Source organism: Bombus flavifrons, chromosome 4 (assembly GCF_040668555.2).
Source record: "Bombus flavifrons isolate JBK064 chromosome 4, iyBomFlav1_principal, whole genome shotgun sequence".
Classification (NCBI taxonomy): Eukaryota; Metazoa; Arthropoda; class Insecta; order Hymenoptera; family Apidae; genus Bombus; species Bombus flavifrons.
Genome location: NC_138445.1, coordinates 10,676,216 through 10,690,390, shown reverse-complemented (window position 1 = coordinate 10,690,390; position 14,175 = coordinate 10,676,216). Strand labels below are relative to the sequence as shown.

General features: G+C 39.1%; 1 protein-coding gene across 1 annotated transcript; it reads left to right on the top strand.

The window, feature by feature from the left end:
• Positions 1 to 11,859: 11,859 nt before the first annotated feature.
• On the top strand, positions 11,860 to 13,317 carry LOC138179109 (jerky protein homolog-like). The gene is made up of 2 exons (XM_069111561.1): positions 11,860 to 12,226; positions 12,311 to 13,317. Exons 1-2 carry the CDS (start codon positions 11,860 to 11,862, stop codon positions 13,315 to 13,317), a joined length of 1,374 nt encoding a protein of 457 aa, XP_068967662.1.
• Positions 13,318 to 14,175: the final 858 nt, after the last annotated feature.

The window sequence follows — 14,175 nt, the reverse complement described above, 5'->3', positions numbered from 1 at the left end:
CGAATTACCGTTGTTCCTCACTTGCCTCGTGTTCTCCCAACTCTTACCGATTCACCCTTCTCGCGTCATCCTTGCAATTTGCACATTTCCACGTCCAAAGTATTCCCCGATCGATGTGACGTTAGATGAATCACTACATCCCAAGAGTACCGAGAGATCCTCTTCCTTCTTCTTCCTTTTTCCCTTACACCCTGCGAGGGTCTACGTAACGAAGAAACTAGATTTCCAGTTATCCCCGGCCACTTTGTACGTGCCTCTCGGCGTGGTCAGGCTCTTCGTGCCTGCGCTTTGTATTGCGACGCCCCCGATTGATTCGATTCGACGCGCAATTCGATACCGTTCAGTGGCAAGAAATACTTTGTCGCGCCACGACGTAGACCCTCGCGTTCGCGTTCGCTCGATCATTCGATGGAAGAAATCTTGCTCGATCCTCCAGACCTTGGCTGAAATATCTCTTCTAGTGATTCACGAGATATCACTTCGTGTGATTCATTCGTCATTTTACCATCTTCCATATAGAATAATACTCCCTCTTTCCTTTGGCCGACGTTGTTGTCATCATGGTGATATTTTCGCGAGGCATACGAGGATCCCGAATAGCATCGGCCGGAAATTCTTTCTTAACGACTTGAGCGAGCTTCCTCCTCTCCGGAGAGAAACTTTTGTTCGACCGTAAAAGGCCGATACGGCCCGTCAGCTCGTAACTATTAATAACTTTTTCCATCGACATTGTTACCGCCATGGATCCGGAACTGATAATGGATCTCTCCCACTCTGTCAGCCAGTCCGTCACAATGGCCGTGAATCTCTCCCTTCCACGATTTGGCTGATTGAATTATTATCAACCTGTCTTTCGCCGTAAGTTGTTACTGCATAGCGCGCTCTTGTATGACGAAGATGTTGGAGAATTAATAGAGAAATTCGTAGTGAAATTAGAAAAAAATTCATACTATTCTTTTCATTGAGCCTAAGCTATATTGGGCAATTTTTGAAGAAGGTTTTTCCTCGAGTAGCATTCGTATATTTCTATGTATTCCATTTCGTGTAATTAGAAAAGATATCTAGAGACAAAATATATTCGAGGACTGGGATTTATTTGGAATTTAATATTTCAACTAAGCTTCAATATTCTTTTCCTACTTTTCATCGTGTCACAAGATACCTAATATCGTCGTCTTCTTGAAAAATATCTCCTTTAATAAAAAATTCCGAATTTTTTCCTACAATCATCGTGTTCAACAATCCAAGCACTATTTGTTCAAATTCACGTTAATTAACCTTCCCTTAATTTCGCCAAACGCACACCAGAACGCAAATAGATTTTCAAAAACCCTACATACTATTCAAATAACCCGGTATATTTTCACATCTTACCAAATGAATAAATAATGTTCCATTCGCTATTCTCGTTGGCTTTATCCTCTTGGTTCCCGAGTTCTGAGGTTTCATAGTTAACGCGAAAGGAAACGGTCGGAGAGTTCGGGGAATAATCTCCTTTCTATTCCCGTTGTTCGTCTCGACGAGCTTCCGGCACAGAAAGGCGCAGCAGCGGGACGCAAACGAGACCCGCGATTCTCTCCCTTCTCGCTCTGGGAAACTCGTGAAAAACCATGAAAGAAGCAACGTATGCAAAGCAGCGAGAGACAACGACCTTGAAGGAAACCGAAGTTAAACGATAAATTTTCATGCGACGCCGGCAGTCGCGAGTAGCGGGGCCAAAGGGGACGAACCTGGTGTAACTTTCGTGCACGTTGATTATAATTGTGATTTATGCCGGTTTTCTACCTAACCCCGTTCGCCTCCCTCGACGACACGCCGTACACCTCCTCCTCGTTCTCTTCGTTCACCTTGTGTTTCATCGTCTTTTTCTCTTTTTCTTCTCCTACATCCCCATTCGAGGGCGCGGGCGACGCCCGTTAATAGAACACGCGTTAAAGTGTTATTAGTGGTCGTTGTATTGTTCGAAATTCGCGTGAAGCCGCTCTGAGAATGAATGGATTCGTGGGGAAGATGAAGCTCCGAGTAAAATTGGAAATCGATAAGGTTGAAGAGTTTCTTTCGAAGAGGGTGAGAGTTGTAGCTTCATATAGGGCTATTTGATAATTCAAGGAATTGAAACGTTAAAAGGAAATAAATGCTACATCGATCGAAGTGATTACAATAGTTTATTGCTTAAGGAATACTTGTATATATAATACATATGTAAAGATGTAGTTTCTGTTCAGTTCAAACATAATCTTAAGTGAAAAACAAGCATAATGGACATAATATGTGTACACTACTTTTCTGAAGAATTTAAAACTAGTTTCAAATGTTAGCTTTTTTAATACTCACTAATCGTTTGTCTGATCTCTGTCCCTTGACACAAAATCTTAATGTACATATATACGATATGCATGTATATACAATATACTTAATATACATACGTATAATATTTAGTATATTTAATAAATTATCTCTTTCCAAAATATATCAATAGACACCTTATGAAATTCGAAGGAAAATCACCCTACTCAAAATTCTTGTAACAAAATTGATTCTAATACCTAAGAAAATCCCAAAATATAGATAGACAATTACTCTATAAAAAAAAAATCAGGGAAAGCACAAGGAACCATGAAAAGTGCAGTGGAAATTCTAGTCTCCTTCATCACGGTTATTCAGATCGCGAAATGCTCTAAACTGGGCGATCCTGAGGAAGGCTAGGCGTACACTCGCGTGTTTCACTACACTGTAAATTGATTCCTAGCCACGAGTGGGTGAGGCAGTACTTTCTGAGAGAGCACGGAAGCAAGAATAAGACTGCGAATTCCTGGCGGGTTTTAAGGAAACCCCGGTTAGAAATGCTCCTCGACGATCCCCATAAATCTAGACGAACGTACTTGCACGCTCTGTGATGCATTTCTTCCGCGCGATATGCACTGTATCCTTCTGTAAATCATCCCGATAAGACGGTACGTTGCGTAGAGTGTTTTTCTCTCCTCTCGCGAGACCAGATACGCTACAACCCTGTCGCGGAATCAATGAGGCGAGTTTTCAGAGATCGTCACTTTCGTCTCTTCAACTTCCAATCGATATATGGATGTCCGAATTAATTTCCGACGAACCAGGCTAAACGACGATGGGCAGAACCTGTCGAGCGGAAACCCGGGTCTCCAACTTCGTTAATTCCTCGATCCGATATGAGCATCGAAAATTACGCGAGCGGAGTACCTGGCGCGATTAGATTCCAAAAGTTTTGGAGAATAAATTACTTGTTAATACCGCGACTATGGTGCATTGGCGATTACTTCGATTGGAATTAAAATGCAGAACACCGATTCAGAGCGAACGGTAGCTGACGATGGGGAGAAACTATACAACTTTGAATAATTAAGCCAGAATTAAAGGAACGTAAGAATAAACTGCAACTAATTGATATTTTCAATGTTAGTAACTTAGAAATTTGTTTTTATCGTTAGAAAGACTGATGAATAAGATCAATTTGAACTACTAACGAATCGTCAAAAGTTATTATCTTCACTAACAATTATAATTCGAGGAAAGACTACTGTCTTTTCTTGTATTGTATTTAATATAACAACGGATTGTTGTTGCATAGCGATCGACGAATATTAGAAAAGGAAATTACAAAGAAATTTCGTATATTTTATAAAGCATCCACTCGTGATTACGCATAAAATTGTAGTTCATTTACAAAATTGCATCCTAATCGTCACTCACTTCTCATCAAGATCCGCACCTAATGACGCCCACACCCCTAGACTCAGCTTCCCCTCGAAAACAAAGTTCGTAGTGATTCTTTCGTGTCAGTGGGTCGCTACGTCGTCCCTTCAGACGCGTGATGAACGGCTTTCTTCATGTTTATTTAATCAAGATTCTACGGCGAATGTCACGGTGTCTCTCGTCTCGTCCCTCTGGTGTCACAACCTGATGTCCCTCCACGGTTTCGTATCCGCAGAATTAGGGTGGCGAGGACGAGAACCCTCGTTTTCCGTCAGACAGTGCCGTAAAAAATAGGTTACAGTAAATTCATCAACGATTCGTCAAGGACTCATTAACGAAACATTACCGATATATTTTCTGGTATACTATTAACTTCCATAAAAAAGTACTCAACATAGATGCAAATCGAACACAGACACGTACCAAAAATACCCAAAGTAAAAACGAACCTTTTTCAGTTGAAGCAAAATCAACACGATATCCGTTTCAAACGGCAGAAGTTAATTCCTCGTTCCACACTCGTTTCGTTCTCTACTCTCAGAAATCAAACGTGTCCCAGGGATTAGAGATCCTACCAGTTTTGCCCTGGTAACGAACGTTTCAATCGGAGAAATCGTTTTACACGGGGATCGGATTTTTCCACGTTGGGATCGGCCGAGTAGCTGTACGTTCCTGGGATTCATCCGGTCGACGAACGTCATCCCCTCGAAGCTGTCTGTCACTGCAGACTTCGGGGATGCCAGACAACGAGAGCACACGCGCGTCGAGAAAAAGGAAGAAAGGGAAAAAGCAACCGAACGAGATGGACGAAGACGAAACGAATCCGGGGGTTGGCGGGTATTGTCCGCAGGAAATAGAACGAGGGTAGCACCGACGGATTCGTATATATGACGAATAGGAGTCGCGGTTGAACCGATAATCCTGAGGAAGAACGGCTTAGCGGCTAAGTTGTCGGGCTTATCTGGCCGTTGCTTTTTGAAACGCGACGCGGGATGAGTTTCTCCGCGATTTCTGATACTTAACACGTTCATTGCGTTCATCTGAATTGACGTGTACTTTTAATTTATGTACATCTTAAATGCGAAACGCGAATTAAAAATCAGGAAATTCTGAAAGAAGTTCTTAAAAATTCACATGAAATACGCAAGTAAAGTTTTCCAATATAGGTGGAAACAGATATTACGAATAAAAATTATTGAATCGAATTTACAACGAACGTGTTAATAATTATGTTGTTTTTGATTTTCAATTTGTGAAAGGGAAGTCACGTTTTTTCGATTATGGAAGAAAAAGAAAACAGAAGGCGAAAAGGAATATGAAGTATCTTAGAAAAAAAGGATTCCCCTCTTATGTAGCTGGTAATCGAAGAACTTTTCTCGTTTGGTCTTCTAATTTCGGATGATAAACTCTTGCTTAATGCAATTATCCTCCCTTTTCCTTGGGATACACCCCCGTAATCGAATAATTTTCCCCCTTTTCGCCTAATACACCGACGATAATAAGTGTCTTCATTGTCTCTCGTTGGGGCGCGAGTTTATCGTGCGTATATCCCTAATTCGAGCAAAGCAATCATAGAAGAAAGAATATATGTTCCAGGCGATATATGAATCATAATCTTTCGATGGCTGTTTCTTGGTATTCGAAAGTGGAGGCGAGATATTTTAGCGGAAATATCGAGAAGAAGACATTCCGAACACGTCTACGATCTGGTTGACAAATCATAGACAGAGGCATAATAATTCTTTTGGTTCCTGCCACGCTATCCGATAGCGAAGAACCGTGCCAAAAAAACCGACAAATATTCCCGGGGCGAAACGAAGGAGCTACGCACCTCGTCGAGGACGCAGTTTGCATTTTTCAACGTCGAAAATTCTCGTTCGCGGTCCCCGGGGATGGCACACGCGAGAATCGAACGGAAAATGGAGGCACGGTGGAGATTGCGTCCCTCGATGTCGTCTTGCTCGTACGTCTCGAATCGGTTGCAATCTTTGCTTTTCTCCATGATTCCTGGGAATGATTAAAAATGTCTTTGCCTCAAGACTTCGATTATTAAGTGTCACGTACACGTTCCACAGATTGCAAACTTCGAATTCTTCGCGTGTTCGTATGCTTAGCTTTAGGTGCAGACGCGTCATAGGGAGAAGCAGTCGTTTCTGTAGACACCGTTTTCACCACTCACTTTAAATACAAGTAAATACGAAACTTACGTTACAGACTGAATATTCTTTCTTCTGGTACATCGTCCGTTTATTTTTTATTATACGAGTTTGCCTCAGTAGCCGCTAGTTTAGATAAGAAAAATTGTAAGATTAAGGATTGAGATTAAGCTAATAAAAATATAATTATGTTAATGATGTGTACGAACCGCATCTTTTAATATAAAATCGTTCAAAACAACCGCGATACACGATTTTCTATAACCATCTTTAATTATCAATTACAATCTTCATCCCATATCTACTCCACTAGATACATCCCGTCATTTACTTCTTATGAATCAGTTAGTCCTAATTACGTACGAAAAATTTCAGGCGCTCTTATCCTTCGCGAGATTCTAAGCACTGAATTCTAGTAAAAGGATTTTCAAGACCGTAAAAGACGTAAAAGAGGATCCTAGGCACGCATCGATATTCGGTTTCGTGTGAAGTCTCCCTCAAGGGCCGTCGCGAAAGGGATAGCCAGCACGGGGGCGGACTGCATAAATTCGGAAGCTGCAATTGGAGGCCGAATACTTTTACAATTCAAATTATGGAAATCCCGCGGGTGTACGTACCAGCGGACGTCGTTCCTGCCGGCGCGTGTACGTCGAGCATGAGCGGATTTATTCCTCGGAACCAAACCCCTCCCCCTTTCAACCCCCTTTTTTCGTTCAAACGTGTTCCGTTCACCTCTACACCGCCCAGTGTCCTCTCTTTCGCTCTTCTTGTCCCTTTCACCGCTTCATGATTCTTTTCACTCGTCCACCAATGGATAAAAAGAAAGAAAATAACATCATCCCCTCGAAAACTACGCGACGCCAGTGGTGGAGCACGATAAAGGGATATCGCGATCTCGTCGATTCTAATTCTATAATTCCGTGCTTAAGCTAGCCCCGGGGCCGAGCCTACAACACTTTTATCTAAATCTGTGTCACGCGCCTCGCTTCATCCCCTTTAATGCTCGTCGCAGCCTCCGCAGCCGTGAAGCGTGAAAAAGCGATGCAACTGGGAACGGATTTCTACGGTCGCGTGTTTCAAGTTCGATTCAAAACTTGGATATAGTCGGTCCAGCGTTAGACACAACGGAACTCTAGCTTTTGATTGAAACGTGGAAACCAGATCAAAGTTCTTTTTAAAAGAGTTTGTAACGACAGATGAGTCAATGGAATATTCAAATTGGAAGAGACTCATATTGTTGTGCCTTGGAGTGCCAAAGTTGTTTTAGTTTACTAAGTTCGAAGGTAAACAAACTCCGGAAAAATATTATCGCCGTTATTTTTAATCGTCAACCGGAGTTACATTTGAACTTTTTGTAATAACACCGGTCGATACAAATAGACGAATGTGCTCTCTAGGAGAATCATTATAACGAGTCATACAGTCGAATAGTGAGCGTAGAGTTGAACAGTAGCATTGAGCGAGCGACGATTACGACCGGCATACACTATCTCTGTGCTTGTACTTAAAATGATTTTAATATAACTGACAATTACGAATTCCTCACTTGTCTCTTTAATAAACCAACCAACACGTATAATAAACCACCTCGGGTGCATACATGGGTTGTTCTCTTGGGATATATTTGATAAAAATTTCTGAAATCTACGATAGTTCTCCTATTCTTATTCTCGTCAACGCGCTTTCAAGTATATTATATCGAATTTCTTCGTGAAATTTGAATAAAGTGCAAACTACAATCCTCTACATTCCTCTCTACACACGACGAATATTCCCCGTACCGACATTTATTATCATCATGGTTATGTGCGAAATTTTCAAGCATCGCAGCCAGTACATTCATCTGGAGCGGCTTAACGCGGATCAAATTAAAAATGAATCATGGAGATCGGATCGCGCGGTGCATCGAACGTCCGTCGTTCGGGTAAATCATATCGCGCGGCAGATTCCAGAAATTGAATTCTCACGTGGGAGGTAAAATGACATCGGCGGCCGGCTAATTTTCATGAAAAATCCAGCGTGTCTATCCCTGGTCGCGCGCGCTTTTACATTAATTCGTGGACCCCCGTAGCCGCTTTAAAAGCATCGACCAAAATCAATATCGCCTCTACGGGATGGCCTTTTAATCAAGCCAGATACCGTAATCGCGGCCTACTCTCGTCTCTCCCTTTCCGCTTTTTCTTTTCCTTCTATTTTTCTCTCTTTTCCTCTTTTACCTTTTTTTACTCTCTTGCAACGTGTTCAGTGGCTACCTGGGCAACGCCAGATCATCCTTCCTGCGGACACGCAAGACGTCAGACTGTTTAAAATTGAAATTTATGTGCCTGCTCGATGAAACTGTGAAGCGTCAGAGGGAGAAAAAGCGAGAGAGGAGAAAAGGTTACGCTGAAATGTACGTGAAAAATGATCCTGTTAGCGGGTCGAATGAGAAACCAGGGCGGTATCTAAACATGTACATCGTTTCGGGATAGTAGTTTGGAGTTTTCAGAGTGAGATGGACGAGTCTCGAGGATTAGAAGGTAAATTCGAGAAAATTGAACATGTACACGCATGGAGAGGCGATTCGTGAAACACCAACGAAGCGTGGCTCGTCGATCCACGTAATGAGCCGGTGTCCAGCGAGCAGAACGAGTTAATTAATCCTCCAGAGACCGGGCACGCTCTGTATGCGTCGCTCGATAATTACTCGTGCAAGTGCGCTCACACTTGCACTCGTCAAGTTCCTATTCTGACGCGCGATTTCCTCGCCAACCACCTGGCGTACACCATCGAACCGTAAAAGGGGATCGATACAGTCGATTATCGTCGTGCACTCGATGCAAAGAAAAAAGATTCAACTATGGCTGAGCTTCGTCAGAAACGTTAACGTTTACGACTGACGCCTGTTGGAACACGAAGGCAAAACTCTGAAGATATTCTTTACGATGATTCACAATATCTCTAGCTTTTTGGAAACTTTTTCAACGCTGTGTTGTACAGAAATAATTTACAGAATGGTGGATTTCGAACTATATGTATAAATTATACGTAACACCATAAATTTTTTAAACATGTTGTTCCTTACATAGAGGGATTCTTTTAGCAACAGGAATAAAAATTTGTTTGTAAAAAAGCTACGAATCTCTGAGAAAATAGATTATTATTCGACAATCAATGTGGTTCAATTTGCCATTTAATCGACTATAAAAATATTATGACATCAGAAAATTTGCCAATAGCGGAAGAATGGGAGATAAGAAAGCTTTAGATTGGAACACGCCTGGCGTTAAAGCCCGGTTTTACTCGTTCCCTTTAACGAACTCAGGTAACGAATTAATTAACGAACTCCAGTGCAATTCCGAAGTAGCCCGTACATTCCTGATACATCGGCTAATGAAGATCCCGACTAATAGTAGTTCGAATAATTGTAGAACCATAAAATCGAGCCCGCTTAATCGGACACCCCACATTCCTCTATGCCTTTGGATCCGCTGTGCGATTAAAGCAAGCAGCACCGAAGAAACGAAACAGCCGAACCTCATTTCATGCCATGAATCCACGGGAAAAAAATCCTCCAGAACTACGCCAAGAAGTGTTTTACGTTACGCCTGATGGCGTCGGAAAATTGCTTCCGTCTCAAAGGTGTCTCTGACAACGATTCACACCGAGTGTTTCAGCTTCTTCAAAAGATAACCGGTTCCTTCGTCTGACCGAAATAACTACGTACAACCAATCGTCTGCTAGATAAAAGTTTTTAGACTAAAAATATTCTTACTTTCCTTCGACTTGATAGAAGATTAGTAAACAGTAATTAACAAATAGGAATAGGATAATGTTTGGATGGTATAATGCAAAAATGATCGCAGAATCTTCTCAAAATTTCCTCTCTGGTTTTTCAATAGGATTCAGATCAGAAAACTGTGAAATTCAATATGTACATTTCTTAACTTACTGTTTATCTCCAATTTCTATAAATAACTTTTACAATTTTTAACATTTCACAATATAGCGGATCTCACTGTAGTTCGTTGTCTCAATGGAAAAATAAAAAAAAAAAATTAAAAAAAATAAAGTTGCTGGTACTGGTAATCGGAACAACTAAGGATCCTCCGTGTTTAACATCCTCCAGAGTTCTGTCAACTATCTACAAAGCAAACACCAAGCCTATCATGGACAGTAAACTTTTCAATGAATGGTTCGATGAATGTTTCATAAAATCAGTTACAGAAAGACAACAGAAAATCAGGCGCAGAAAGAAAACTCTGCTGCTGCTAGATAACGTTGCCACTCATCACGAAAGCGGGATAATAAGTACAAAAGATGAATTACTTAAAATCATGTATCTTTTATGTGACGTTGCACCGCTCATACAACCAATGGATCATGGAATAATCGCACGTTTCAAGCGAATGTACCGAATCGAATTGCTGAAAACATCAACTCCATGTACTAAACCCTATACAACGGAAGAAGTGATAGTCGACCAATACCATTTAAATATGTGGGATTGTTAACGCATGACAAGTAATGTTTGGTCAAATGTCAAGAATCCAATACTAAAAAAACGCGTGGGACAAGCTTTTGAAGGATTAAAGCGAACAGAGTTCGGAAGACCCCGAAACAATAAAAAAGGACATAGATAAAGCACTTAAAAAACTGAATAAAATACCAGGATGCAGAGGGTGCGACAGTATCGCTGTGATGAACTGGTTTGAAAGCGATAAGAAACATAATACCGACATACAAGTCGATATCAAGAGTACTCTTATAGATTTTATAAATGCAGCTATGGATACAGAAGCGAACAAACCTACTGACGAGAACTTTGAAGATATACTTGACGATAGCTCTCCATAAAAGGCCTAGATGATTTGAACTACAAAAAGAAAATAACTCGGAGAAACTACTTATATTAAGACATATACATTAAATATATAAAGAAATATAATATGTTTTAGTGTCAAGTAAGGTATGAGATGGGTAAGATTTTATGTAGCGTTCAATTGTTTGTTTGTACCATTTTCTTTCAAATATATGTCACTGGGCATACGAAAAGCTGTTTTCCTACTATCCGCATATTTATTATTATTAGTTCCCATAATCAAGGTTCTGTAATATAGGCAAAACAAGAAAAGACGCGAAATGGTATTCTTCTCTTTACGTTCTCTTTGACTTTCATACTTTCAATTTGAAAACTTAGAGTTAAAGTAACTGTTAACTTAAACCTTTATAGGGAATATCGAGATGGACCGATTAATGTATTAAACAAATATATGGTCCCACAAAAAAATGATGATGATCTTCAAATCTTATTTAAAAAATGGCTCTTAGAAAAAGCATTATCTACCACTACGTGTGCTCATCGAAATAGCATAACTTTGTCCTGTGTAGTCTTTTCCACATAAGCATTAAAAACTATCATTATCATTATCTTTTGCTCTTACAAAATTACGTAAAAATACTCGAAAAATAAAACCATGAAAAGAAGCTTTGCAATATTCGCAGAAACAATGGATTATTAGTATTCTTGAAAATGTTACCGTTTGCAGAATAGACAGAAATATAAATTCAGTTACAAAAAACCATTTATTAGTAAACTATTTGCAAATAAAATTATTTTCATTATTCTCATAATAAATTCTCATTTTCATGGTGCTTGCTTCCATCAATTCCATCAACTCTTGGTCGAATATTATTTTATTAGTCGAATGTTATTTTGATATACAATATAACCTCGATTATACATCACATACATACATTATCCGAACGTTCTATCATCAGAATGTTGTATAATTCTCTATAGTGTATCTCATATACGTATATACGTATATACCTATATACATACGTTACATACGTATATATACCTATATACACACGTTATATACGTATATAATCCATATAGTATTTGTTTCCCCCTATCAAAATTATCGTCGTCTATATAAAATCTCGTCACAACATTTCAGTGCAGTATTTACATTAGAATACGCTCCACACAATAATGACGTCAAAACGGAGACGGGTACTGTTGACAGTTGCCGAGAAATATGACATCATTCAAATGATGAGAAATGGTGAGACTCACAAATCCATAGCAAAAAAGTACAATATTGCACTTACCACTGTGGGCAAAATAAAAGTACGCCAAGCAGAGATAATAGAAAATTTCCAGGGCAGCTCAGCGGCTGCTAGTTGTTCTGCATATTATTTGAAAACGTCACAGGATAGGGAATTAGAAAACTTTCTTTACCAGTGGTATTTACGAAATAAAGATAAAAACATACGAGTGACAGGACCAGTGGTATCCAAAAAAGCTCTGGAATTTAAGGAAAAATTACAGGGAGAATCTAGTTTCACAGCCAGTGCCCGTTAGGTGTCAAAATTTAAATCACGTTACCATCTCCGTGAAAAGGATGTCGATGAACATTTTCGAACCACAAATCAAACTGAAGCGGATATCACCAAACATAACTTTGAAGAACTTCTGTTAAACGAGGGATACTCATTGGACAACGTTTACAATGCCGATAACACAGGAATAATGTGGAGGACAGTACCAGAAGAAACTTCGATTTTCCATTGTGAGAAAACGACAACAAGCAAAAAAAAGTTCAAAGAAAAAGTTACTACATTTCTTTGTGCAAATGCCACCGGAAGTCACACGTTGCCAATATTAATAATAGGCAGAATTGATAAATCTCGACGTGCCAAAGGTTTTAATATAGATGATCTGTCAATTATGTACAGAGCTAACACCAGGGGTTGGATGGACAGTAAAATTTTAAATGAATGGTTCGATGAATGTTTCTTAAAATCAATTACAGAAAGACAAATGAAAACCGGGCGCAGAGAGAAAACTCTGTTGTTGCTAGATAACGCTGGCTCAGATCACGAAAGCGGGTTAGTAAACACAAAAGATGAATTTGTTAAAATCATGTATTTTTCATTTGACGTTACACCGCTCGTACAACCAATGGATCATGGAATAATCGCATGTTTCAAGCGAATGTACCGAAAAGATTTGCTGAAAACAATAATGCCATTACCTTGCTACCATACAGAGGACGAAGTCATAATAAATCATGACAAATTAGAGTTCAGGGATTGTTGTCGCATAATGCGTGATGCTTGGTTAAATGTCAACAATGCAATACTGAAAAACGCGTGGAACAAGCTTTTAAAGCATGAAAGCGAAGAGAGCGCGGAAGACTTCGAAATAATAGAAAGGGACATAGATGAAACATTGCAGTTACTGCTTGGATTACCAGGATGCGAAGGGTGTGACAGAGCCTCTGTAATATGCTGGTTTGAAATTGATAAAAGACATATCGACAGACAAGTAAATATCACCGATATTCTTATAGATTTTATAAAGGAAAATATGGCTCCAGACGAGAACGAATTTAGTGACGACAGCTTTGAAGAAATACTTAATGATATCTCTCGAAAACAGAATTAGATGGTTTGAGCTACAAAATGAAAATAACTCGAAGGAATTACATATATTAAGACATATATATTAAAAAATATATTAAGAAATATAATATGTATTATTGACAAGAAAGGTATGGGATGAGTAAGATTTTATGTAGCGTTTAATTGTTTCTTAGTACCATATGGTTCCAAATATATGACACTCAGTACAGAAAAAGCTATTGTTCTATAATTCAAACACATTTATCATTATTAGTTCCGATAATCAAGGTTCCTCTGTATATCGAAGACAAAGAAAGGAACGAAATGGTATTCTTGTATTTACATTCTCTTTGACTTCTATACCTTCAATTTGACAAATTACAGTTAAAGTAACTGTTACATTAAATCTTTGTAGGAAATATCGAGATGGATGGATTAATGTATTAAACAAATATATGGTCCCACAAAAAAATGATGATAATGACCTTAAAATCTTATTTAAAAAATGACTTTCGGAAAAAACATGATCTACCACTGCGTGTGCTTCTCGATATAGCATAACTTTGTCCTGTATAGTTTTTTTCATACAACCATTAAAAACGAAGATATTTAGATATTCCGCTTTAGGTGTTCCGATTTATGTTCCCCACTCTGTACATCAGCAGATATTTATCAGTGCGAGTACCTACCAAAGCCGCTGGATAAATAAATAATCTATGCAAAACTTGATTTGGAATTAAATTTATATTTATAAAATCATATTATACAGAAAGAAATACAATACACAAATTAGCTTCTTTTTTCCCTCTTCTATCTCGTATTCTTTATAATTTGTCTTATTAAACGAAAAAGATACTACAATTGTAATTAATTAACTAAATATAATTATTATGAGTTTAAT

What these genes read in the sequence shown, in the direction of transcription:
- LOC138179109 (XM_069111561.1), top strand. Translation starts at nt 11,860, where the DNA reads ATGACGTCAAAACGGAGACGGGTACTGTTGACAGTTGCCGAGAAATAT. An exon ending in TAGTTTCACAGCCAGTGCCC is followed by an intron (nt 12,227 to 12,310) that starts GTTAGGTGTCAA and finishes ATCAAACTGAAG; the next exon opens with CGGATATCACCAAACATAAC.